The sequence below is a fragment of the Lytechinus variegatus genome, chromosome 12 (assembly GCF_018143015.1).
Source record: "Lytechinus variegatus isolate NC3 chromosome 12, Lvar_3.0, whole genome shotgun sequence".
NCBI lineage: Eukaryota > Metazoa > Echinodermata > Echinoidea > Temnopleuroida > Toxopneustidae > Lytechinus > Lytechinus variegatus.
In genome coordinates, this window is record NC_054751.1 from 2,618,000 (window position 1) to 2,642,139 (window position 24,140).

Consider the following 24,140-nt stretch of genomic DNA (forward strand, 5'->3'; position numbering starts at 1 on the left):
GAGCAATTCTTTCGGAGCAAATGTCATGGAACCAAGACTACATCTGACTGCTTTTAGACATGATCCCTAAATATTGTCACAATGATGGACCACCATTTCAGAAATACATGCCTTGATTTGTAAGCAGTAAAGCCTAGCACTATTAAGTGTGATAACCAGGTAAATATGCAGTAAGGTAGTACTTCTATTCTAAGAAAACAGTATTACACATGACCCTCAACAGTTTATAGCTCTCTGCTCTGAACAGTTTCTTTTGGTAATCTCTCTGCATTGTCATGATAATAGTTTTGACACGTACACATCAGCGTCAAATATATCTCGGGTGATAAATAGCTGAATATCCACTTAAATCACTCCTGTGACACCAATATTACACAGGTCCCCAGATGGCATATTTCCCTGCTCTGAAAAGTTTCTTTTGATAATCTCTCAGCATTGTCCTGCCTTTGAGTTGTACTGTAGGCACCACAGTCAAGCAAGACCAAAGTATGATGACCATCAAGATTACACAGGTCCCCAGTCAGTCTATGGCCTGGTACAGTCCTCTTGCAAAGTATGTAGTCACTGTAGCTCTCAAGTATGATGACCAGGTATATATGCAATTCTGTGACACCTAAATCACACAGGTCCCGCAACTGCTCTGAACATTTTCTCTTGGTAATCTCTCAATACTGTGATAGCAATGTTAAAGGTTCAAGTGGGCTGGTATAGTTCTCATGTTCTGGTTTGTAAGCACCAAAGTCAAGCACATAGACTGCATGAGATAAAGCTGCATAGAGACAATGTTTGTTGAACTGAAGACTATACACAGGTGACTTGACGTTCCCTCCTACATATATTGTCTACAAGAGGAGAAAACGAGAGAATTAATGAGTTTTAAGGAGTGAATATCTGACGTAGTATTCATTTATTTTGAAAAATATGAAAGCAAAGATATATGGAGGAATTCTTTGACCTACAGTAGTAAACTTAATAAATTTACAGAACTTCTGAAGTTTTGAGTATCAGACCTGTATATTGCCAGTCTACTTTCCATCTCCTCTCATCCCACGTGGAGTAAATACTAGTTTGTCTACAACAATTTCCAGTTAGGCTTTACCCATTCCATCAAATATCGACTTGGTCTCACACAACTTAGTCTCCAGAAAATAATTTTTACAGATGAATTGTCTATAGACAAAATATTCACATGAAAAAGTGCAAACAAAATAGATAGTAGACCATCTATGCATTAGATCAAATGACAATAAGCCCAAGTGTATATTAAACCAAGTGATGATTGGACCAAGTACAAATTAGACCAAACTGATAATATACCCAGTGGCCCGTATTCTGAACTCAGGTTTAAATTAGACCATGGTCTAACCCTGTGCCAAAATTATAGGAAGCCAACAATTAAAATAATCAGTTTATATTGTATATTTCTTATGTTTACTATTTTGTTTCCTTTGGCTTGCATAATGAAGAAAAACACTTTAGTTATCATTCCCAAACAATTATGAACAATCAGGGTGTCATATGAGTTAATAAAATGAATGTGTACCGTAAGGGATTTGACCAAGTAACAGTACAAACTATCAGACACTCTTGCCGATCTGTATTTACTGTTGTATTATGATGCCTATAGTTTATTCATTCTATCTAGCCCTCTATTGAGCTTTGATTCATCAGACAATCAAATTCTCAGATCTTTGCACTTAAGGTTTTAACTACTGTAGTACACAGAATCCAAAATTTCTTGGCCAAGAAATGCCAAGAAAATCAGTCATCAATTGGACAATAGCCCTACTACATTCCTATCAGGTATACATAAGAAAATGGAATTTGGCAAGAATAGAAAATAGGGAGAAAAAATCAAAATACAGAAATATGTTGTAGGTGAACTAATATTGGTAAGTCTGCTTGTAACAAAATACCTTGGGACAATAGAAATCTGTTTGGCATAATCTTATTTGACTTAGCAGATGTAAATAACACATTTTTGGCCCTGTAACATAAAACATACAATAAATTGTATAATTAAGAGTAAATGAAAGTCTATGAAAAACCATGTAAAAAAAAGTTACAAGACTATTGTATGTTCTTAAGGAATCATTCTCACTTGGACACATATGTCACTCCTGCGTTTATCCCAGAATCTAACAATACCATGACGACAGTATCCAGCAGCTATAAAGTAATTATTATCAGATGAGATACAATAGACTGCATTGTCACTGGGTTCTTCAAACTCCATTACTGGCAATCTGCATTCAAATATGAACAAAAACAAATAAAAGACAAAAATTATTTCTGATGGTATGGAAAGGGTTAACCTGGATCTCAGATAATTCTCTCAATATCATTGTTCATGGCCACATCAGAAATGGCAACAGACTCTTGATATACTAATCGATATGTTGATGGCCATTTGATTTTTATTAGATATTTTCCAAATGGCATCATAATAATAATAATACATGTAACTATATAAAGTACCAAATTCACTATGTAGAGTACTAAAAGTGCATAAAGTAATAAGAAGTTAATAGAAAAGCATACAAAGGTGGACAAATTTATAATTTTAGTAGGTAGATATCCTACTGCATGATCAAACTATCGCATTCAGTTATTTCAGGATATTAAAAGTAGGGACCTTTTTTAGCAGTTTTATGCTGATGGTATTTATAGTGGATTGGCACCACACCTTATCATAATACATATAACCAAGAATGAATTAACATATGATCTCTCGGAAGAATCTCTCTATAATGTAATAATGAAAGAACCTACCTTGGAGTACGTATATCCCATTGTCTGACAAAAGTATCATATCCAGCGGATAGGAGCACATTAGAAGACTCGAAAATGAGATCCAGAATACCTTCCCCTTGCCTCTTGTTTTCTCCACATACTAACATAGGTGTGTTCTCACTCCTGCAAATGCAGTGACAAAACAGAAATTAATCATTCATTTTTCAAAATCACTTGTGACCAGCCACCCCAAAACCAACAATAAGTCACCAGGAAGATTCTCTGTAAGTAACTTTTTTTTTCAAAAGCACAAATTATAAAATTACCTTATCTGAAAAAGTAATTCTTCTTCTTTACTGTAGACATTTATATTCCTTCTGTCTTTGTAATCATGTAAATTGCTTAGTAAATTCAATTGCTATGTGTTGAAATGCTGAATAAAATAATAATAAGCTCAGAATTTCAAGTTGTAAAGAAGAGATTCAAGATTTTTTCAAGACTGCTTGGAAGTTGAATGAGATTGCACTGTGTGAACATCTCAAAGTTGAGTAAACAAACACTTCAAACATTTTCTCTTTTTTAAGCTTTCACTGAATTTCTTCTGCATTCGATCAAGTACTTTCCTTTTTTTTTCTTAATCAATTTTGACAAGTTATATATCATTTTAAAGCTTAGGGTGAGTTTTTTTTTCAAGTTCAATAGACATTTCAATATCAATTTTGGGTGTCTTGGTTTTTTGGGTGGCAGATTATATTTTACAATAAGTCAGTAGTCCAAAGTTTTAAATCCACTCTGACCATGTTGAACTCAGAGCGACTGCCCTTTCCCCTTAGATGGTACTAAGTGTGGTTTATGGTAATAATGTCTAAACAAGATTGTGTTTTTTTTTTGGGGGGGGGGTACAAAAATGAAAATGGTGAGGATCCTTTTATTTTATAATTTACCCTAATCTGAAAACCATACATTTTACATTGATATCTGTCTATATTGACCAGCCTAATGGAAACACAAATGTGACCTTTACAGACAGGTGACTTGAAAAGGTTCATCTATACATAATCTGCCTCAATGAGAATTTGTTTTTATGGTAGTGGTCAGTAAAGGCAGGTGGCCGCCGACACAGGTTTGAATGTACCTATGACCTCTAATCACTTGTCATAATTGATAAGGGTAATAGGCCTGTAAAGAGACCCATCTATCTAGAAATTATCTATTCTGAAAAGTACTTTATCATCCTGGCTTTAGCTCAATCTGCTATTTCCAATGCAGCGCATTCAAGGAATTAATCCTGCCGGGTACCCATTCCCCTCACCTGGGTTGAGTGCAGCACCATTTGGATGATTTTTTTGATGAAAGAAATTATGCCATGGCCGGTATTCGAACCTGATATTAGGCAAATATCTGCCTGGTCATTTGATTGTAATATGGCTCATCATCTTTGTAAGTATTGTATTACTCACGTTGCAATGTCCCACACTTTGAGTGATGTATAGTCAGTGTTTCCTGATGTGCCTGTGGCAAATAACCTAATAATAAACAAGAATGGAAGTACAATGTCAAACAACCTGATACAGCCATGAATTTTTCCTATATCACGGTCAAGCATCGGTTCCAATTATTCAATTTTTGGTTCCTGATTGTGTGTACATAATGTAAAGTTCTTCATACAAAAACACACCAATTTTCTCATGACATTAAGATTACAGAAATCTATTTATCCTCATCCAGGCGATTTGTCCAGGCATTCGCATATATGTACATTTATTGACAACGTTGCATGGTTGTGAGCCCGTATGAAATGGGCCATAGATCAATTTTAATTATGAAATAAAAATCTATCACTGCTACATTTCTTAAGGGTGTAAATGTCCCTAGAGGAACAAACTGATTTGTTCAGGTAATGATGTATGTACAAGAATACATATTCAGAGTGAGAGAACACTTTGAACAATTGGTACATTTTAGATGCTGCCTTTGCTGGCTTTCCATAGTTGTGACTGATCGGTCAAGAACAACTCTCTGTACAAAACCTAATGATTTACAAAACAATATTAATTAAGGATGCACTCAGCTATCATACCTTTGTGTAGGATCTACTATGAGAGACCACACCCGGTCTTTCATGGGTACATTGCGCACCCCTCTACCATCTGATTGGCGCCACATCTGCACCCCTCCACCATTGGTACCAGCAACAATGATCTCCCTGGTAGCATCAATGCTAACTAGGCTGCCCAGATCAGACTGCAGGGCTTGTATTGTTCTTCCACTTGCCTTGTCCCACACAATTGCTCGACCATCACTGGGATGCAAAATAGTGAACCAAAATCTAATGATTATAAAAGTTTCGAAACTCACTTTTTCTCCAGCAGTAAATTTGTGACAACTTCCTTTTCTCCATATAATATGGTTGCGATCAGTAAGTAGTATAGCTGAAGGAGTAATATTACCTTCCTTGGCTGTGAAAGATCGCCTTCTGAAATTTAGACTCATAATAAACTACTAACATGAAAATGTGCATGTGAGTCAGGGTCACAATCTTACGATAACACCAGAGGAGAGGTTTAGTAGTAATTTCTACTATTAAAAAAAAAACAACAAGTGGAATGCCTCTGGCAGTCTAGTCTGCATTATGCGATTCAATATAGCAGCAGTGCCGACTTTGAAAGCAATTGTTGAATAATCATTCACAAAAAACATCATTCATCTTATAATTAAATACAATGTTCATTGATCCTAAATGACCTTTGACCTTAATCATGTGACCTGAGACTCGTGCAAGATGACCAGGGGCCCGTTGCAGAAAGAGTTGCAATCAATCGCAACTCTAAAATTCATGCGCAACTTGATTTTCAACCAATCAACAGCGCGCATTTGGGACTTGCGGTTGATTTTTTGACTTGCGTTTAAACGCAACTCTTTCTGCAACGGACCCAAGCAATACTTGATTAACTGTCCAGGTTTCATGAACTAGATCCATAAACATTCTGTCATGACAGCAATTCAACAAATAGTTCCCCCAACATGGATTGAGTTCATTGCCCTTATGACCTTCGACCTTGGTTAGGTGACCTGAAACTTGGACAGGATGTTCAATGATACTTCATTACTCTTACATGTATGTCCAACTATCTTGAACTAGATCCATTTAAACTTTCAAAGCTATGATGGAAATTTAACAAATACCTCCTACATGGCCAAAGTTCCTTGACTTTAAATGACCTTTGACCTTGTTCATGAGATGTCAAACTCAGGCAAGAGTTTATGTCCAAATTTCATGAACTAGATCTATATACTTTCAAAGTTATGATGACATTTCAAAAACTTTACTTGGTCATAAGATTTCAATTTTGATTCCCCTAGCATGGTCTATTGACCCTAAATGACCTTTGACCTTGGCCATGTGAACTGAAACTCGGGCACAATGTTATGTAATACATAATTATCCTTTTTAATATTTCAAAGTTTCATGAACTAGGTCTGTACCGTTTTGATGTTATGATGACTTTGGTTAAGATTTCACAAGCAGTTGGTCTACACAGAACATTGGCTTAACCTATTTGGTCTATGGTACACTTGGTCTAAAACCTATTAAATCTCATTGCCCTTAGTCTGAACTTAAGGCTAGTTAGTCTGATTTCTAATTTGCCAACTTTTTATTTTATCTTTATTTTGTCAAAATTTGGTTCATGAACCAAATAAACCATTAATCTTACTATAGGCCTAGAGATCGAGTGATTCTAGACCAAGTTAATATGAGATGAAATGGGCATAGCCTATTACTGATAATAAGACAAACTGGCGAATTGGCTGGATGACAATAAGGCCAAATGATTACGAACTGGTCTTAGAAAACTAGAATTAGACCAAGTAGGGGGAGACCAAATAGGAAGTAGATACAACGATGAGTGCAGACTAATTAGTAAATGTGCCCACTTACCTTCCTCCACTGACAACATTATTCTCCTTAACCACAAATTTATTGACATCTTGAGAATGACCAGTGTACTTGATTTCTTTCTTGCTGCTTTGTAAGGAGCGTAATCTGCCTCCTGATTGTACCTTGTATCGGCTGATCTTATTCATATTACTAATGTAGAGATGATCAGTAGTCAGCTGTAACCATGGCAACAAGCTAGAAAGGGAGAGAGTAAGAAAGAAAGAGGAAAGGGTGGGAAGGGAGAGAAAATTAAAAAAACATCCAAATATGATCAATGTAAATGTAAATATATACACATAGATGTAAAATGTTATGTAATTTAAGTGTAACTGTAAACATAAACAAATGCAAAATGTTAAAAGTTATGTAATCTAAAAGCAAAGAAATTTGGGACACAATTTTACATCCTGGTTTATATTTTAGTCATGTTACAATGAAACCCTTTACATTAAATCAATTGAAAAAACAGGTATGGTAAATGCCTTATGAAATAATATATTATTGATTTACATGTATTTACAACATGTATGTTTTTAATGTCAGGACCATGATGTCAGACAGTTTTTAACTGATCTTGTCATCCTGAATAAATATATTTGAATAAATAAATAAATAAACTCTTACTGCATATGCTTAAGTCAGAGTTTGGTAGAGGCAGCATAAGCAGTCACTTGTTTGACCAAAGAGGTGTGTAATTATACATGCAAAATCATCCATTTATTATGTGAATAGAGGTTTATGTAGACTCATTTTTTCAAAGTCAATATTAATTTCAGAAATAAGTTGACAGATTGCTGTACTACACAGAAATAGAACTCACATATTTTAGGAAAGGCTTTTTCTATACATGAGTGTGACCCCATTATTACAGACACCCCTGAACCACCACTGCAGACACTCTAATTTCATATTCATCTTTGTACAGGCAGGATCTTCATTTTGTGATTGGTGCTTTGGTAATTAGTAGAGGCATCATCAGATATCATATCACATTCTTGTTTGCTAGTTGCAGTTTTCATCATGCGAGAAATACAATAAACTTCTTTTAGGGAGATTTGAAAATGGGAAAGAAAAAAATGTGATCTGTGTACTTTGATCAATGATAATAGAATGTTATGGAAGGGACATACATTTGTTCTTTGGGGGAATAACAGAGTTTTGAACTTTTACGTTCTAAAGAGCGAAGGGATCATCTCTGGCTGTACACCCATTAGCAGCTAGCTAAATCAAGGATAACCAGCAGCGCCGGCGCCTGGCAGTGTGTCAGATCATCTGGCTGTGGTGAATTATTTTTACTTTTAAGACTTATAACGAAAATTACTTGAACATGTAAGTGATTCTTCACCAAAGGGCCAAAAACAGAATAACAATTCATTAAGGACAAAGGTGAATGGAACAATGGGGGTATTTATCAGGTGATATGTGACTAACTAAGGTCACATAATGGAAAATTTAGGGAACCAAGACAAAACACTTACCCAGTTTTAAATCTTATATAAATATGTTCTGTATGAAATCCTGAGCTCCAATTGTGTGCGATTCTGCATTTCTCCCTTAACGATAAACTTTCCCTATAAAAGATAGTGACAATACATTCACACATCAATCAATGGTGTCATAGTAATAATCAATTTTAATTGAATTACATGAAACATTCATTTTATTCATTCAAATTATGCACCCATACTCATGCAAAATTGGCTGTTTATAATGTATAATTCTACTTACAAAGTTTACTCAAAACTTCAATGTTTTGGATATCAATATTGCAAATTTGAAAAAAAATGGATGTGAATGGTTACCAGTGAGACTCAATAGAAAAAAAAACATGCAAGAATAATAATATTACAATTTATTACCTACAATCAGATAAAGATGTGCATGAGAGAATCTTTCCTGATATTCCTTGATAATTACTTGGTAAAATTTATATCGAAATTGGCATTGCCACATTATTGACAAGTTTTCCTGAAAACACTTTCAAACGTTGTTGATTTGAAGTTAAATTGGGAAAGAAAACTTCAGAACAATCATGAGTCATTATCAAAATGCAACATTTGATTCTGCTCTTGGCAAAGAGGTTCCACTATGAATTAACAATGTTTGAAAGGGGATCACATCCAATTCTAGACCTTTTCATTTAACAGTTCAGCATTTTTCAAAACAATATTAATATTAATAATATGCAAAATTTATACAGTGCTTTTAAAAATCAAATGTTTCCAAGTACTGCATACAAGTATTTCTACCCTGACTTTAGCATGGCTATAAACCTGATCAGGGGCCCATTTTATAAAGAGTTGCAATTGTAACTTTGCCATTATGATAACTACCATGGTAACCTTGATTTTGATTGGCTGCTGAGCCCTGTTGCCATGGCAGTTGTCATAATGGTGAAGTTACAACCATTGCAACTCTTTATGAAATGGGCCCCTGGTGCAAGTGAGCATTCAAGGATTTCCTTTCCAGCAGGTAACTTCACTAGACCTAGGTGAAGAGTGGCACATGAAAATAAATGCCTTGCAAAAGGACACACTTACTTTTGAACCTGTTATTAACTTACATATTTGTGATCACTTCTCGACCTGAAGAATTCTCAAAGTGTACATAGCTCTTTCCTAGTCTCCTCCAGATAAGAAGCCGACTGCAGACCTCCCTCATGCGTCTACAGGTTTCACACATTCGATTCAAATCCCTGACAGGAAGATAGTCCAGTACGGCTATTATTAATTCCACTGGAAAATCCAAGAAGTTGGGCATGATCGCTTTCTGCGGGGCCAACTGTTCTCCATCCATATTCTGAAAGATATAATATATAAAGATATAAATAATCTTTCTCTATACTATTATTTCCTTTTTCCTTTATCCTTGCTACATCCCCCTCTCTTTTTTTCTATTTCTATCTATTTCAATTTCTTTTAAAGCTAAAGCTGAGCGTAGGAAGGTGCAGGCCAATCAGCCGGCGCATCTGTACGCTCAGCTGTAGCTGACAGCAATCAAACGATCAAAGAAAACCTGATCAGTCTGTCATCAAACTGGGGATTTATTATAATAATTTATTATGAAGTTTCAAATTTTAATATTTGTTGAATAATAATTTTTCTATAAATTGTTCTTCAAAACGACAGTTTGTAACATCCCTTATCAAAACTACATCATAACAAAGCAGTTCAAGGGTCAGGTCTATTGTATTGCAGTGTTTACAAATGGATCGAGGTGTGCGTTTGAGTTTTGTCAGACGTGTATCAATCAGAAATGAGTATTTACGTCTGGGACCGACCTTTAACATCACCATCCAAAATACGTGACCAGGGCTCGAACCTCTGCATCAATTTGTAACTATTGTAAATATTGACCCAAAATCAAAAATATTGAGGATAACCGGAGAATGGAGTGAAATAAGGGTGAAGAGTATTAAGATATAAAGCTATTTTTCTTTCTCGTTATATTTTTTTCTATAATTTTTACAATAAATCACCATTTGATCCCACCTTTGTCACTTGGTATATCCGAAATGGTTCACCGTCCCGAAGTTCGGGTAGGTGAAGCGTGGTGTAACGGTAGTAAAGTGGAGTGGAGCCTGCAAGAACTTTGCCCGAGGTAATTACCACCCTGCCTGTGGGGAATCTACAGGTAGGACTATGCCAATGCTGTACACAGCACACAATTTAAAAAATCAATAAAATATCACTTTTGTGACCAAAAATACTAATTCCATACAGTTGCAATTTATTTTTCATTATTAACTTGGGGGTAATTTTTTTATTCACCAGAGCGCTCAAAAACTTGAATTTTTGGCATATTTTTGTGTACGCCCTCTATTGGTGGAAAGTAATATGGCGAGACAATTGTAGTTTTTCAATCTCTATTTTTAATTAAGAAAAAATAATGTAAAGAATCAAATTTACTTAAGAGCCAGGTTATATGATGACTAGCTTTAATGGAACCTGACAGTGTAAAAAAATCAAGCATTTGTCCCAAACAAAAATAGAAAATAATAGGCTTTTTACACAGGATTTTCTTAACCCCGGACTATCGCTAACCCCGTACTATCCTTAACCCCGTACTATTTATTTTCCTTTTTACACATGCCAAATTGTTTCTGCTAACCCGGATAAGGAATGCTTGCTTTTTACACACGAAACTCGCTAACCCCGGACTATTGGTAGCTCATGAATATTCACGAGCGCACTGAGGGGTCATTCGGGTCATATCCAAAATCGCGCGCGCTTTAAATACATTTGTCGATCGTGCATATTCGATTCGTATACGAGTACCGGTACTTCACTCGGAATTGTCGTACTGTATTGTGGATTTGAATGCTACGAAATGAGTGCCATTTTGCTAATTTTGCAAGTATATTTCTTAATGAAGAAAAATAGGGAGAAACGGAGAGCAAAATGTATAACAAGAAAGAAGCTATTTCGTCGGAGGAGGAGATCCAACATTGAAGACGGCGAAAGAATGGATATAGATCTAGACCTGTGGATGACGATGTTGTTGTCAACTTATTTGGCCAACCCAGTTTTGAATACTAGGATTTGGAGTTTGCCCAAAAGTGATTTCTGGTGGCGGGTGATAGTAATGGAAACTTTCAAGGAAGAAGACTGGTTGAGTCATTTTAGAATGTCGAGAACCACGTTTGAATTTCTATCAACACAGTTGCGTCCTTTCATTCGCAAGACTGATACCCATATGAGGATGGCCATTGGAGTGGACCAACGAGTTGGAATTGCACTCTGGCGTCTTGCGACAAACGTGGACTACAGAACAATCGCACAACTCTTTGGTGTTGGGATAGCGACTGTCTGCGTAATTGTTCATGAGGTAGATAATTTCGGTTATTACATGTACGTTGGGAATGAATGAAAATAGTGAAAAACTTCATAAATCATAGATCAAGGCCTAGATTTGAACTAAATTGACCCTTGAAATTTGATAACTTTTTTATTGAATTAGATGTAGAAGGCAGAACCTTTTTTTTCTTTAGTTTTGCAAAAGAAGTCTTGAACAGCTAGGCCTAGATCTAACGTCACATCTTTGGTGTAAATCATAAAAAACTGAATGTTTGAAATTTTGTGATTACAGTATTCACTGATTTAGGAATCAGAATGATAGATTTTTCTCCTGTTTTCTTCAAAAACTTTGACGAGCGCTATGTGATTGTTTGATAGGCAGCAGAAGGGGGGGGGGGGGTTGGAATATACCCCCTAAATTTGAGATGGGGGATTATCCCCACCCTAAATTTTGATTATCCCCCTCCCCCTTACATGTATTTTTTTGTGACTGAAGAACATACATTTTTTTTGTTGATAACCTTTTTTTTTTATTTTTTTTTAGCTGGTCAATTTTTTTTCCTGCATCCCCCCTAAATCGAGGTGGTCCCCCCCCCCTATATTTTGTTAAATTTGTTTTGTATCCCCCCTAGAAAATTTTTATGGTGACAAAAGTAAAGACATTTTTTTTTTATAACCTTTTTTTTGGTCAATTTTTTTCCACTGCTTTCGCCAAAAATTCAGATGGTCCCCCCTAAATTTTTGGTTGATTACCTTTAATCAACGACTGTCAGCAAGGTCTAAGTCTACATGGTGCAGGGCATAATGGTGGACTTTCATGATCAGAAATGAATTCTTACATTTTCCAATCGTTCTTCCATTCTTTTTATAATCTGACATTAGGTATGCAAGGCCATCAGGGAAGCTCTCCAAGACACCATGGTGCGTATACCCAGAGGTGATGCTGCCATCGAAGTCGTCCGGGAGTTTGAGGTAAAGTGGGGGTTCCCTCAATGCTTTGGAGCTGTCGATGGAAGCCACATCCCGATACTCTCACCAAAGGAATATAGAGCAGACTATTATAACAGAAAGGGATTTCACTCCATGGTGCTGCAGGGACTGGTCGATCATCGCTACAGATTCATGAATGTGAACTTTGGATACCCGGGGAGTGTTCACGATGCTAGAGTATTTTCAAACTCAAGTTTATATCGACTTGGTAATAATGGTGCTCTGTGCCCACCCATTCAACGCGAAATAAATGGAACACAGGTCCCAGTCGTCATTCTTGGTGACAGTGCCTACCCCTTGCTGCCTTGGCTTCAAAAGCCTTTCAATGACAACGGCCAACTAACCAGACAGAAGAGGCTCTTCAACTACCGTCTGAGTCGAGCCAGAATGGTGGTGGAGAATGCTTTTGGTCGCCTTAAAGGACGATGGCGCATTCTTCTAAAACGACAGGATACACATGTGAAGTTTCTAGGAGACATTGTAGTAGCGTGTTGCATTTTGCACAATTTGTGCGAATCCGCAGGGGAAAACTTCAATGAAGAACTCCTCATCGGTGTTGAACCTGCTCAAAATGCCCTTGATGGCAATGATGAGCAAGTCAATGGCGATGCAGCTATGATCAGGGATGCACTTCTCCAATATTTCGCAGACTTCTAAAGGACACCAAAATCCAAGGAATGAATCAATCATATTACTAGAAAGAGTAAAATGAAAGGAGCAATTTAAAACAAGTTCATCAAATTAGGTTGTAAAATTAGAGTTATGGATGTTGTAAAAGTTTTGCATCACTTTCAATGGGGATCCTCAAATTGGCAAACATGCTTCAAAATTGTTGATTTTTGTGGATAACTCTCCATTTGTTTTTAACAAATATTTTCAGATTCCCCCCTTTATTTACATTATCCAACAGGATTTTTGAAAGAAGTAATTATTATCTGGAAAAATGGCCATTTCAAACTTTTTGATTTCCATTTTGCTTTAAGTGTGATGTCTGTAATGTTTTAGGTACATTAGTTTTTATAGTACACCATGTCTTGGTCCATTTTAGTTGCAAATTCAAACGCAAATTTAAATGAAATATCACACAACATGTCAACTTAATGTTTTGACATTTTTGTTTGTTAATTGAAAATAAAACGTTGCAGACATTACATCATCATTATGTTAGAGATATTACACATCTGTAGCACCGCTAACACTCCGGCTAACACTGCATACCAGTGCAGGATAAAGTTTTGTTTCTATACTACAATATTGAGATCCAGTGTAAGTAGTTGACTTGGTCCTTAATATGAACATTTATTTGGATATTAAAGGGGTTTTCTAGTAATGGAAATTAACTCTTTATATTTTTTTGAATATTTCTTTTTGTGTCTATCATGCTTGTATGTTCTTAAAATGTTAACAACTTTCTTCATATTTGTGTAAATATGTTTATTAAAAAGAAAGAAAAAGGAATAGAGTCTACATGCTTTTGAAAAATTATTTTGTGTGTGCAGCAGCAATTTTCAAATTATAGACAGATCCAAGGCCGTATGCAGAATGTTTGTCTTTCAAAGAAACTTAAAAGGGGGGATCTTTTGCATGTTAAAAATGAAATTTAAGGATTTCTTGTACTCTGGTGAATTTTGTGAAAATTTTCGGGAAAAAAATGTAATTTTTTTTAATTACTGGGACGTACATGTAACTGCCCCAACCCCGCTGTATACAGCCATGAACCGATCTGCAGTCTACGTCCGTTGTAGTGAGCTTGGATACAAGTTCCAATTAGAAGGAAAATCGAAAGCTCAATTTTCATGTCTACTCATTTTCAATGTTCATTATAAATTTCATTCAATTAATATAATGGGCTTGGTCCCGAGTGCCTCACTTCAACGGGCGTGGATTGAATTGTTTGTTTTAATTTGTAAATTTTGCTATGTGAGCGAGAGATTGGATGGATGATACAGTCAGATTTGCCCAAGTCAAAGTTCTTGAGATCAAAGAAATAAAAAAGTTCAAAATGAGATATCAAAAGAAATTTCCTTAAAATGGTTTTGGATTTGTAAGTGGTCAGTTTTAGGAGGTTGACTTAGACAAGGTTTGGCTGCACCTTTGTAAATGATGGATACAACATATCAGGAGCTTTTTTTTTACTAACACATTTTCAGACATGCCTACGTCTATTTTAGCCTCTGAAAATATGTCAGTAGATAGAAAGTTTCACATTTTGAGAGTTCAAAATTGAAAGAATGAAAATAATTTCTGCCTCCTGTGTGTTTATATTTTTACTCTTCTCATTCTTCTCCCTTTCACTTCACATTGTCTCTTATATCCTCATACATCAAGAAAATGTTTCAACATGCCTCTCCTTTTGAGAAAACTACACTTCACTCTATGCCTCTCATATCTTATCTTTGTTATTTCCCTCTGTATTGGAAATTATCTTATACTCCAGACTTAGAATTTCATTTAAAAAAAAAGGAACAAAATTTTGACCTTAAAAAGAGCTTAATTTCAGTGAAACAGCTGTATACATGTTTTCATGAATATGCAGTGAATACACTGATGCACTTCTTGTATTTATCAGATTATATTTTGATTTTTTTCCTTTCAAGAAAACTGAAAAAATCTGTAACAAAATATTTACTGCAACATAATTATTTTCATGGAATAAAATATATTTTTTAAAAAGAAGTGAAATAACATCAGTCAACTGCATATTGATGGCAATATGCATATCCATGCTCACATTTCAATAATTCCATAACTTTCAGTTTATTTCTTTATCAGATCTTAATAAAATATCCAGCAGTTTCTTTACTAAGTTTTGCTCAGAAAAATGAAACATTAGGAAGGGGTAAGTTTCAATGGAAAGAAAACCCCAAATAAGATCAAAGTTTAGCATTTGAATTTTGAAATCACATATATGGAAATCCTTGGTCAATTTGACCAAGATTTGTTGCCACAGAAGTACAACTTTTGCCCTTGTTCACTGAAATTATACCCCAATCATTTTCCCTCGTTTTAATGATGGTACAAAGCCTTTGTCCATGATATATTTCATGAAACCACTATTACAAGCTCTTCCATGAGAAAAAACCCAGAAGTTTTAAAAAAAATAACTAGGGAGCTGTACAAGTCTGAAACCACATTTTGTTCACATTGCCAATGGAGAATTTTACATGTACATCATTAGTAATCTCAATATTCAGATGTGCTTAACTTTCTCAATATTTGTTCCTTTTTTCCATCTCAAACTCTCACTGATTTTTCTCTTTTCAAACAAGCAAACTTATTCTCGGTGTTTCTTGCCCTTTAACTTAAAGTCATTTTCAGCCTGGAGTACCTGTCATCCTCTCATTTCAACTCCATTGATTATAATTAATTTTTAATTACCAATCATTACCATGCTTCTCTTCTTCAGGAAACCATTCAAATTATGAATTTGCAGTATCTGTATTTGTGAAAGAACTTTTATTTTTGTTTTATCATATAATACATATTTGAACACTTTTACCATCTTAAACATTCTTTAAGTACAAGTTTCAGGCAAGTTCAACATTCAATTCAAGGCAAGTTCAACATTCAGTTACAGGCAAGTTAATGTCCAGGATTGAGCGAGAATACATAAAACTTTCAATTTTGGTATAAAAAGGAAGAACAGAAATACACATTCTGGAAGTGGTAAACTCTGAAATATACCTACATTTCTATGAATTTGTAACCATTCATTAAGCATAGAAATTAACTGCAGGTACACACCATTAAATATGAACCAAAATATTAGTGAAGAATATTATTATGAAGGCAATGTACTTTTCCTGTTGCTACCTGAAAATGAAAAGGGGAAGGCATGTATACAGGCTTCCTCAGAAAACCATGAACACTTTGGAGACAGAATAGGTGCAAGTACATGTATATATGACCTTTGACCTTACCATCTTCGCAAAAAATTTAGTACTACTCTAGACTCATATGTACCATGAATGAACCCTATTTATGAAGAAATAAAGAAATGAGACTAATTTACACAAATACCATCATTTTTTTAACAGACTCATAAGAAAAGTGATTACTACATGTAGGTTTTTGTCGAACTGTGTGCAGATGAGAGAAAAATGGCAAGCCATAACACAATGAATAAAATATCCACAATACGATTCCATGACATTTGCTCCAGAAACAATTGCTCCACTATAAATTCCACACACTAATCAAATAACTAATTTGAACCCTACATTTAACACTATACCCTATCATAAACCTAACCCTAAATCTAACATAAAACCCTATTGCACTAACCCTACATTGTCTCAGGAGCAAATGTTGTGTCACCCACAATTCATGTACCTAACATTTGTCATAAATGGGAGCTGCTGGAGGTAAAATACATAACATATGAAACAAAACAAAAATATCCACACACTGAGCTGAAAAATATAGCACTTTCCTATACCAATACTGCACAGCTTCCCAGTACCTGTCCGTGAAAGACCTGCCATCTTAAATTGAAAATGGTTACTGTTAATCATAATACTAATCCAGTCTATTGCTAATGTAATGATGTGCTTGGAAATCAAGCAATTGTAAAGTACTGAGGCACATATAAACAATTAAACTCTTGAATACTTTCCTGTTTCAACAGGAGTGAACTCTACCTTCAAACTTACCTCAAAAGAATTGAATGTAACACACCCTGACTTTCAGATTTGTTTTCTTTTAATGGGAATGTTTCAACATTCTGTTGTGAATTTGAGAACCCCCCAAAAAGGAATAAACACCAACTTTTCAGCTTATAAATAATAACTAGCACATCAATGATGTGGAGCTCATCCGGCATCTCGCAACACAATTTAACACAATTTTAATTTCAACCCAGTTGACACTGTAGTGAATTATATTGGTGACATGAATTGAGGAAATAGAATTGCAATTGATGAAGAAATGACATAGAAGCATTTTTTGTGATCTATGAATAAATTTCATATGAATTATGTATTAACTATTATTTAGTCAAAATTTCTTAACTCTGTGTAGAACCTTGGTGAACCTAATGTAGCTCTCAGATGGAACAAAAATAACCAAAATCAATCAACAAATAAGTAAGCAATTTTTGTGAGTTTTGAAAATATGAATAAATAGCAGATTCAATGAGTTTCAAAATTCTATGCTTCAATTTTGTATCACCACCTCGAGCTATCATATAAAGCAAACAGAATTGAAATCGGACTTGAAATGCCGAAGTAGTAGCATTTTGAAATTGTGGACAGACGACGGACACCACACAACGGCAAAAGCTCATCTTGCCCTTCGGGCCGGATGGGCTAAAAACAGGTATATGAAAGACAGTGAATCTTCTTGGCAGTAAACATAAACAAAATATAATCAAGGCAGTCTTTAGCAGTTATAAAACTACCTAACTATGGCTACTACTTTATAAAATAAAAACAACAAACCATGACATGAATAAATATGAACACAAGCCTACTATAATGGCACCAATGAGAGCTGCTAGAGATACAAGGTATAAAAATATGTTTAAAAAAAATGATCCACAAACTGAGCTGAAAGTTATGGCATAAAGCTACATGTCCATGAACGACCTGCCATCTGGAGTGAACATGACGGCATTTCCTTGTTGGTTTTGCTGCTGGTTCGAATGCTGAAACATTGCGCCTAGCATCTGAAAAAGTCGAATTTCATGTTCCCTTTCCTCTCGTCTTCTCCTGTCCTCTCTCCTCTCATGAGCTTCCTCGCGCTCCTCCTCCCATTCTCTCTGCTCTCTCGCTGCTGCTGCCCTATCGTCCATCATTCTCTTCACCAACATCTCCATACCTTCCTCATTGTTGCTCGATGCTTGCTTCCTCTTCTTTGGTTTAACCTATAAAACAAAAAAGAAAGCAAACATCCAAATGTCGGATGATTATTTTGTGAGTTTACAATTCAATTCATTATTGTTTTCTTCTCTCCAGACATCATTCCATTAGCATTTATTTTATTTATTTCCTCTGCAGTTCCAGTCAGTGGACCGTTTTTTCCTGCAACAGTTGCTCCATGTTTTATTTCATGTAATATCTAGGACTAGGGTTGAAATAGGATTTTATGTTAGGTTTATGGTTATGTTTCAGGAAGGGTATAATGTTGACCCCAGGGTTGAAGTTAAAAATTTGTGTGTGAAATTTATATAGCAGAGCTTTTTATTCCGTTGCTATTCCATTTCGACACAAAATACCTTTTCTTTGACTATCATTTGCATTGCAAATTCTTCACTCAATTCAATTCCCAACCTGACTTGTTTATTTTTTACTCTCATTACTGCATCATCATTCACATTGGTTTATCTTATTTTCTCTTATATTTTAGCTTGATACTTCACGTTTGATTGGTTGATAATTAAAAAATATCAATATACAGTGCCAGAGTTAAGCTGGGCAAAGTAGCCCTGAGAATAAAGTAATTTCACTTTTATCATTTTGATTGGTGCATGATCAAAGAATTGAGTTGCTGCACAGATCTTCATTTTGTACACCTAAAATAAATCCACAAACATTTTAACTCCCTGACACAAATAAAAACATTTTGAAAAATTTTTTTTCTAACTGTACACAACAGTTAAAATAAAAGACTTGCCAGCAACTATTATCCAGTAAAAAAAAGCACACAATCTATTAAATTGTGCATGGTAATTTTTCATGTACTCAGATCCCCTCGTTTGACCTGTTGCTGGGTATGTGGTAGACTGGGTGATTACTTGACATATAGGAAAAAGATGAATTCTTTGCACAAAAATACGAACATTATGGAAGCTTACCCACAGAAGAGGGTGTTTCAATTAAAAGAAGATAACTGATATTATATGGAATGTAACTTACTGGTACATTCGTCTTAGGGGTTGAGGTTGAAGGCCCAGCATCAGGAGGGACCTCAATAGCTTTGGCCTCATCCTCATCCAATCCAAGCTCCTCAGTCTTGCCACTGTTGTCACTGGCATCTTGACCTACAGTATTTGAATCTGGCTCCAGTTCCTCTGGCTCCTCCATGTCTGACTCCTGTGCAGTATCAATAAGCACCTACAATTCATGAAAGGAAGATATTGCATGGGGAATTAATGTTATTTGAACTGGTTTGAATAGAGTGAGGATACAGCCTACAGAAAAATAAGCAAAAAGGTAAGCAATTTCCTTCATTTTTTTGTCCCCTTTTTGAAGGGGATTGGATAACCCTTGCTCAGGCATCACAAGTCTACTTCATAATTTTGTGGACATATCCACCCAAAACATCATTTTTGAAAAGGTGGAATAAGTCACACTTTAGCTTCAAAATATAGTAATTCTGGATTTGGGGGACATATTTGCATACAAAAACTTGTTGGTAACTTCCAGTTCACCTACCTCATCCCATCATACCACATTATTAAATAATTTAAAATACCACCCCATCAAAATATTTCAGCTGATGTTGCACCCATAGGCGGCGGAAGCGGGGGGGACAGGGGGGACGTGTCCCCCCCTAAATTTGAGGAGGGGTGGACGGTCCCCCCTAAATTTGTAGATGACCTTTTTTTTTTTTTTTTTTTTTTTTTGCTTGTCAATTTATTTTCCTACGTCCCCCCTTAAAATTTTTGGGTTGAAAACCTTTTTTTTTTTTTTTTTTACTTGTCAAAATTTTTTGGGTTGTCCCCTCCTAAAATTTGTGGCTTCCGCCGCCAATGGTTGCACCCCCCCCCACCCACACCACACAATATGACATCTACTTGAATGCTTTTTCGGTGAAGTTAGCGGCCACTTAATATCATGCTTGAGTGTGCAAATAATTTTGGCACCTAAGTCCCAGGTTTACAGGCTCAAAATCAAATGCTGTGGTAAATTTGATTTGGCTTTTTGTTCCACATTCTTTTTTTAATGAAAATGAACACCACCTGTGTCATTTTTTTTTTGGGGGGGGGACATGGAAAACTCTATGCTCCTAATTATGTTTGTTGTTAGTCTTTTCATTTAAAGATACTAGTAGATAAATCTTCAAAGAGAAGTCCATTAATAACTTATTTGGGAAGCGGGGGTGCTGAAGCGTGCTGCGTGTTATTTTCCAGGCATAAGCAGCACCCGACCCCTGTGGAAATCAGGTTGACAAGCAAAAAAGAAAGGGTTATTGTGCTCCAAAATGAGGATGATTTAGGACAATCGATCATCTTGAAGAATTTTTTTTTTTTTGCTTGAAATTTTTTTTTTTTACAACCCCACAGCACCCCATATCTAAAAATCATTCCCAGGCCAGGCCTTGATGACATGTTAGGCCTCATCCTTTAATCCAATTTATTTTATGAGTATGGCGTTAGTAAAGTAAAAAAAAATCTTAGATTCTACCAGGCCTACATTCTGACGTTAAATTTATCATTAAAAAAATAATGCACATTCCAGGCCTACCTGAGGCTCGATACTGGGCCGATTCCCAAGCACGGCATGGATTTCATCGTAGAAGGGGCACTGTACCCTAGCAGCCCCACTAGTGTTGTTATTTGCTTTGGCGTCCTTGTAATCTTTTTTCAGCTTTTTCAATTTATCACGCAACTGCTCGGGTGTCCGGCTGAATCCAGCCTTGTTCATTCTCTCGCTGATGTCTCGAAAGACCTTCTTGTTCCGAACCGTACCGTCCAGTTGTTTTTGGACCTCCTGATCGGCCCAGAAATTGAGGAAGCATCTTACCTCAGCATCCTCCCAATTCTTCATTCTCCTATAATTTGCAGCCATACTTCTCCCGAAAAAAACAAGTAAACAAATCGATCCAGTGAAATTGAATAGATAAATAGACGCGAGGTTCGGTATCTCAAAGTCCAACATGTGCGATGTGCTATAGCGCTTGTTCAAGATAGACACATGTGTTGGAGTGATCAGAATCAAGTCTCCCAAAATATTAAAAACGAAAGTGCATTCATATTTAATCGTAAAATCACCTTCATATATCAATTGTAATAAAAAGAGTTCTATATCTACCCTTGCTAGAATTTATAATAACAGTTTTAATTTCAATTGTATTAAACCGTACATGTTATCTTGACAACTAAATACATGTATCCTCAAAATAGACTAGTTTAATAACACGATGGATGTCGAGAAAAGAATCAAAACACGAATTCCAACTCGCTGACTTCTGGCGCGCGCTTTTTTTTTCATCGCCGTGATCGCTGTTCATGAATATTCATTATACTTACCTCTGATTGGACAACAGGGCCGGCTCTGTTGCGGGGCATGAATGGGAGCGCTTAGCCCACTTTCGTTTTACACATGCGATCTTAACCCCGTACTATTGCTCTTAGCACCGCAATTGGTGGGATAACCCTGCTTTTTTGCAGGGCCAAATAATCCCGTACTATAGGTGGGGTTAGCCCACTTTGCAAAAACGCTGTGTAAAACGAAAGTGGGCTAAGCTTAACCCCGTACTATAGGTGGGGCTAAATTGCCATTTAGCCCCACCAATAGTACGGGGTTAAGGAAATTTTAGCCTGTCTAAAAAGGGTATAAGCCAAACATTGCCAACCTTATTTCACCACACACAGGGCAGTGAGGAATAACAGAGAACAAGGTTATATCATAAACTTGTTCATAGAATGAGTGCATCGAAACTAGGTCAACAAGAATAAGAAGCTTACTTTCTTACTTTTCATCCTAATTACACTCAATATCTATCCTCCCGTTAGCCTCAAAATTGGTGATTTTAGAGCCAAGCCAACATCAAGTTCCTCACACATGTTTAATTATTCTCTGCCGATTTCAAAACATTACATGCGCATGTGCGACAACAGAGTCTAGATCTAGTCCATCATAACCTAGTTATATCGGCATTATCGTGATATTGGGAACCACCGTTCACTTCATACAGTAGCGCTTTATTCAGTCACATGCACGGTTCCCTATGTCCACCTCCATTCACTTTGTACACAAGTGCGCGTACACAAATCTACGAGTGGTTCTCAAAACCACGATTTGGCCGTTATATCATAACCTTGTTCATAGAATGAGTGGATCTAGTCCGGATTATCAATTAGAATAAAAATGGAATAGAAAGTCATTTGGAAAAATTTACAATACAACAAGCATGACAAGTGAACTGTTAAGTTTCATCAATTTTTATTTTCGTACAAAATGATAGGAAATATTATAGAGAACAAAAAAGAAGATGGTTACAACTATTGAATTCTTATTTTTAGTGTAATCTAAAGACAAAAAAGATAGAGGGCTTCATATAAAGTGTTCGGACACCCGACCATCCTACTACCGGTACTCCTACTCCTATAGGCCGACCGACACGGGGCATGATTGACGCTTCGCTCGTTGGTTGCCGTATCCTGCACTGAGCGTGCTGGACGTCCGAAAATCAACGATTTTACACTTTTCTCATTCTATGTCTATCCAAGAAATCATCTTCTAAAACTTGTACTTACATTCACAAAGTATTTTTGGTGGAACTTGTAACTTAAAATGTTAAATTGATTCTCAACTCTCAATGCCTGGTCGATGCGCTGCACGGCCTGTATGAGTGTTGTGTCGAGGATGAGATCGCTGTACATGTATTACGCAATTACGTATGACGTCATATACCGGAATAGACCTCTCTTCTGAATCTGAGATCTCAGTTCTCGATTGATCAGATTCGACTGGTGGTAATGAAACCCGGGGGGGCCACTTCCATTCACGAGTGGATACCATGCGCGACCATGGGGTCTCGAAAAGCACCCTAAATACGTAATTTCCATATTCTGAAAATGCACCCCTTAACAAGTATTGGCATGTGAAAACCTTCCCTTAACAAGTATTGGAAACAAAACGATACTCTTGGCAGATATTAATTTCCTGAAATGAGCCCCTAAACAAGTACAGGAATGTTTTATTGTTAACGGGTCCTTCGGTCGTCTGCTTTACCTTATCGGTTTAGTACGACCCTTCTTTATACATCCCGCGCAAATCGGACTCTAAACACGAAGTGTTGGGGCAAAAAGGACATTAAAACATTTTAATTTTGTTTTATCATCCCCGCAAATTCGACCCTAAACACGTAATTTTCCTAGCGAAATAGATACCCTTTTTTCATTATTTTTGTGTTTTTGACACCCTTATCACGTAACGTGCCCTATCGTGAAAAAGACATCCTTTTTACGTGTTTTTTTGGTCGCGCATGGTATCCACTCGTCAATGTAAGTGGCCCCCCGGGTAATGAAATGAATGCCGCCGTGACGTGACCCAGTGCCCCTGTCCCCCTACCTACACGTATGTAACTCTTGAGTACAGGAATACCATGGGTGGATCCAGGGGCCTGCCCCCTCCCCTATTGGCGAAGCAAAAAAGGGGAAAGAAAAAAAAAGAAAAAGAAAGGGAAACGGGGGAAGAAAAAAAGAAGAAGAGGGGGAAAAAGAGGAGGGAGACGAGTGAATATGAGATGAGGGTCGGAATTAGACTGGGGAGGGGGAGTCCCATTTTTATGACAGTTTATCAAAATCTCGGCCCGCGATTTGCGTTCGTATTATATTTCTTCAAAATATATCAACCCATATGCATCTTAATTGTCCAGTTTGGCAGGCCTTAATATCAACAAATATTATTTTGCGCTCTCATTAGATTAATAGATAAGATAATCAATTTCATGAATTCCTAACAATTAAATCGTTCCTTTTTCAGAAAGGATTATCGACAAGTTTTATCTCGTGC

General features: G+C 36.3%; 3 protein-coding genes across 3 annotated transcripts; 1 reads left to right on the plus strand and 2 right to left on the minus strand.

Annotated features, from left to right (window-relative positions):
• Positions 1 to 58: 58 nt before the first annotated feature.
• LOC121425173 (F-box/WD repeat-containing protein 4-like) lies at positions 59 to 22,946 on the minus strand. The gene is made up of 9 exons (XM_041621175.1): positions 22,880 to 22,946; positions 9,237 to 9,472; positions 8,152 to 8,244; positions 6,674 to 6,868; positions 4,814 to 5,035; positions 4,194 to 4,259; positions 2,773 to 2,916; positions 2,102 to 2,246; positions 59 to 842 (listed from the first exon to the last, which is right to left on the minus strand). Exons 2-9 carry the CDS (start codon positions 9,467 to 9,469, stop codon positions 666 to 668), a joined length of 1,275 nt encoding a protein of 424 aa, XP_041477109.1. The 5' UTR covers positions 9,470 to 9,472; positions 22,880 to 22,946; the 3' UTR covers positions 59 to 665.
• On the plus strand, positions 12,553 to 13,116 carry LOC121425256 (protein ANTAGONIST OF LIKE HETEROCHROMATIN PROTEIN 1-like). Its single transcript, XM_041621276.1, has one exon. The coding sequence runs from the start codon at positions 12,553 to 12,555 to the stop codon at positions 13,114 to 13,116; it is 564 nt and encodes a 187-aa protein (XP_041477210.1).
• LOC121425257 lies at positions 18,026 to 21,188 on the minus strand. The gene is made up of 3 exons (XM_041621277.1): positions 20,865 to 21,188; positions 19,314 to 19,511; positions 18,026 to 18,322 (listed from the first exon to the last, which is right to left on the minus strand). Exons 1-3 carry the CDS (start codon positions 21,186 to 21,188, stop codon positions 18,026 to 18,028), a joined length of 819 nt encoding a protein of 272 aa, XP_041477211.1.
• Positions 22,947 to 24,140: the final 1,194 nt, after the last annotated feature.

Bases quoted from the DNA above. Each gene is read 5' to 3' on its own strand.
- LOC121425173 (XM_041621175.1), bottom strand. From the start codon at position 9,469: ATGGATGGAGAACAGTTGGCCCCGCAGAAAGCGATCATGCCCAACTTC. The intron at 2,247-2,772 runs GTAGGTTCTTTC...ATTTGAATGCAG, and splicing joins TGGGATATACGTACTCCAAG to ATTGCCAGTAATGGAGTTTG. The intron at 843-2,101 runs GTGAGAATGATT...CTCCTCTTGTAG, and splicing joins GGAGTGACATATGTGTCCAA to ACAATATATGTAGGAGGGAA.
- LOC121425256 (XM_041621276.1), top strand. From the start codon at position 12,553: ATGGTGCTGCAGGGACTGGTCGATCATCGCTACAGATTCATGAATGTG.
- LOC121425257 (XM_041621277.1), bottom strand. From the start codon at position 21,188: ATGGCTGCAAATTATAGGAGAATGAAGAATTGGGAGGATGCTGAGGTA. The intron at 19,512-20,864 runs GTAGGCCTGGAA...CATGAATTGTAG, and splicing joins GGCCCAGTATCGAGCCTCAG to GTGCTTATTGATACTGCACA. The intron at 18,323-19,313 runs GTAAGTTACATT...TTTGTTTTATAG, and splicing joins CCCCTAAGACGAATGTACCA to GTTAAACCAAAGAAGAGGAA.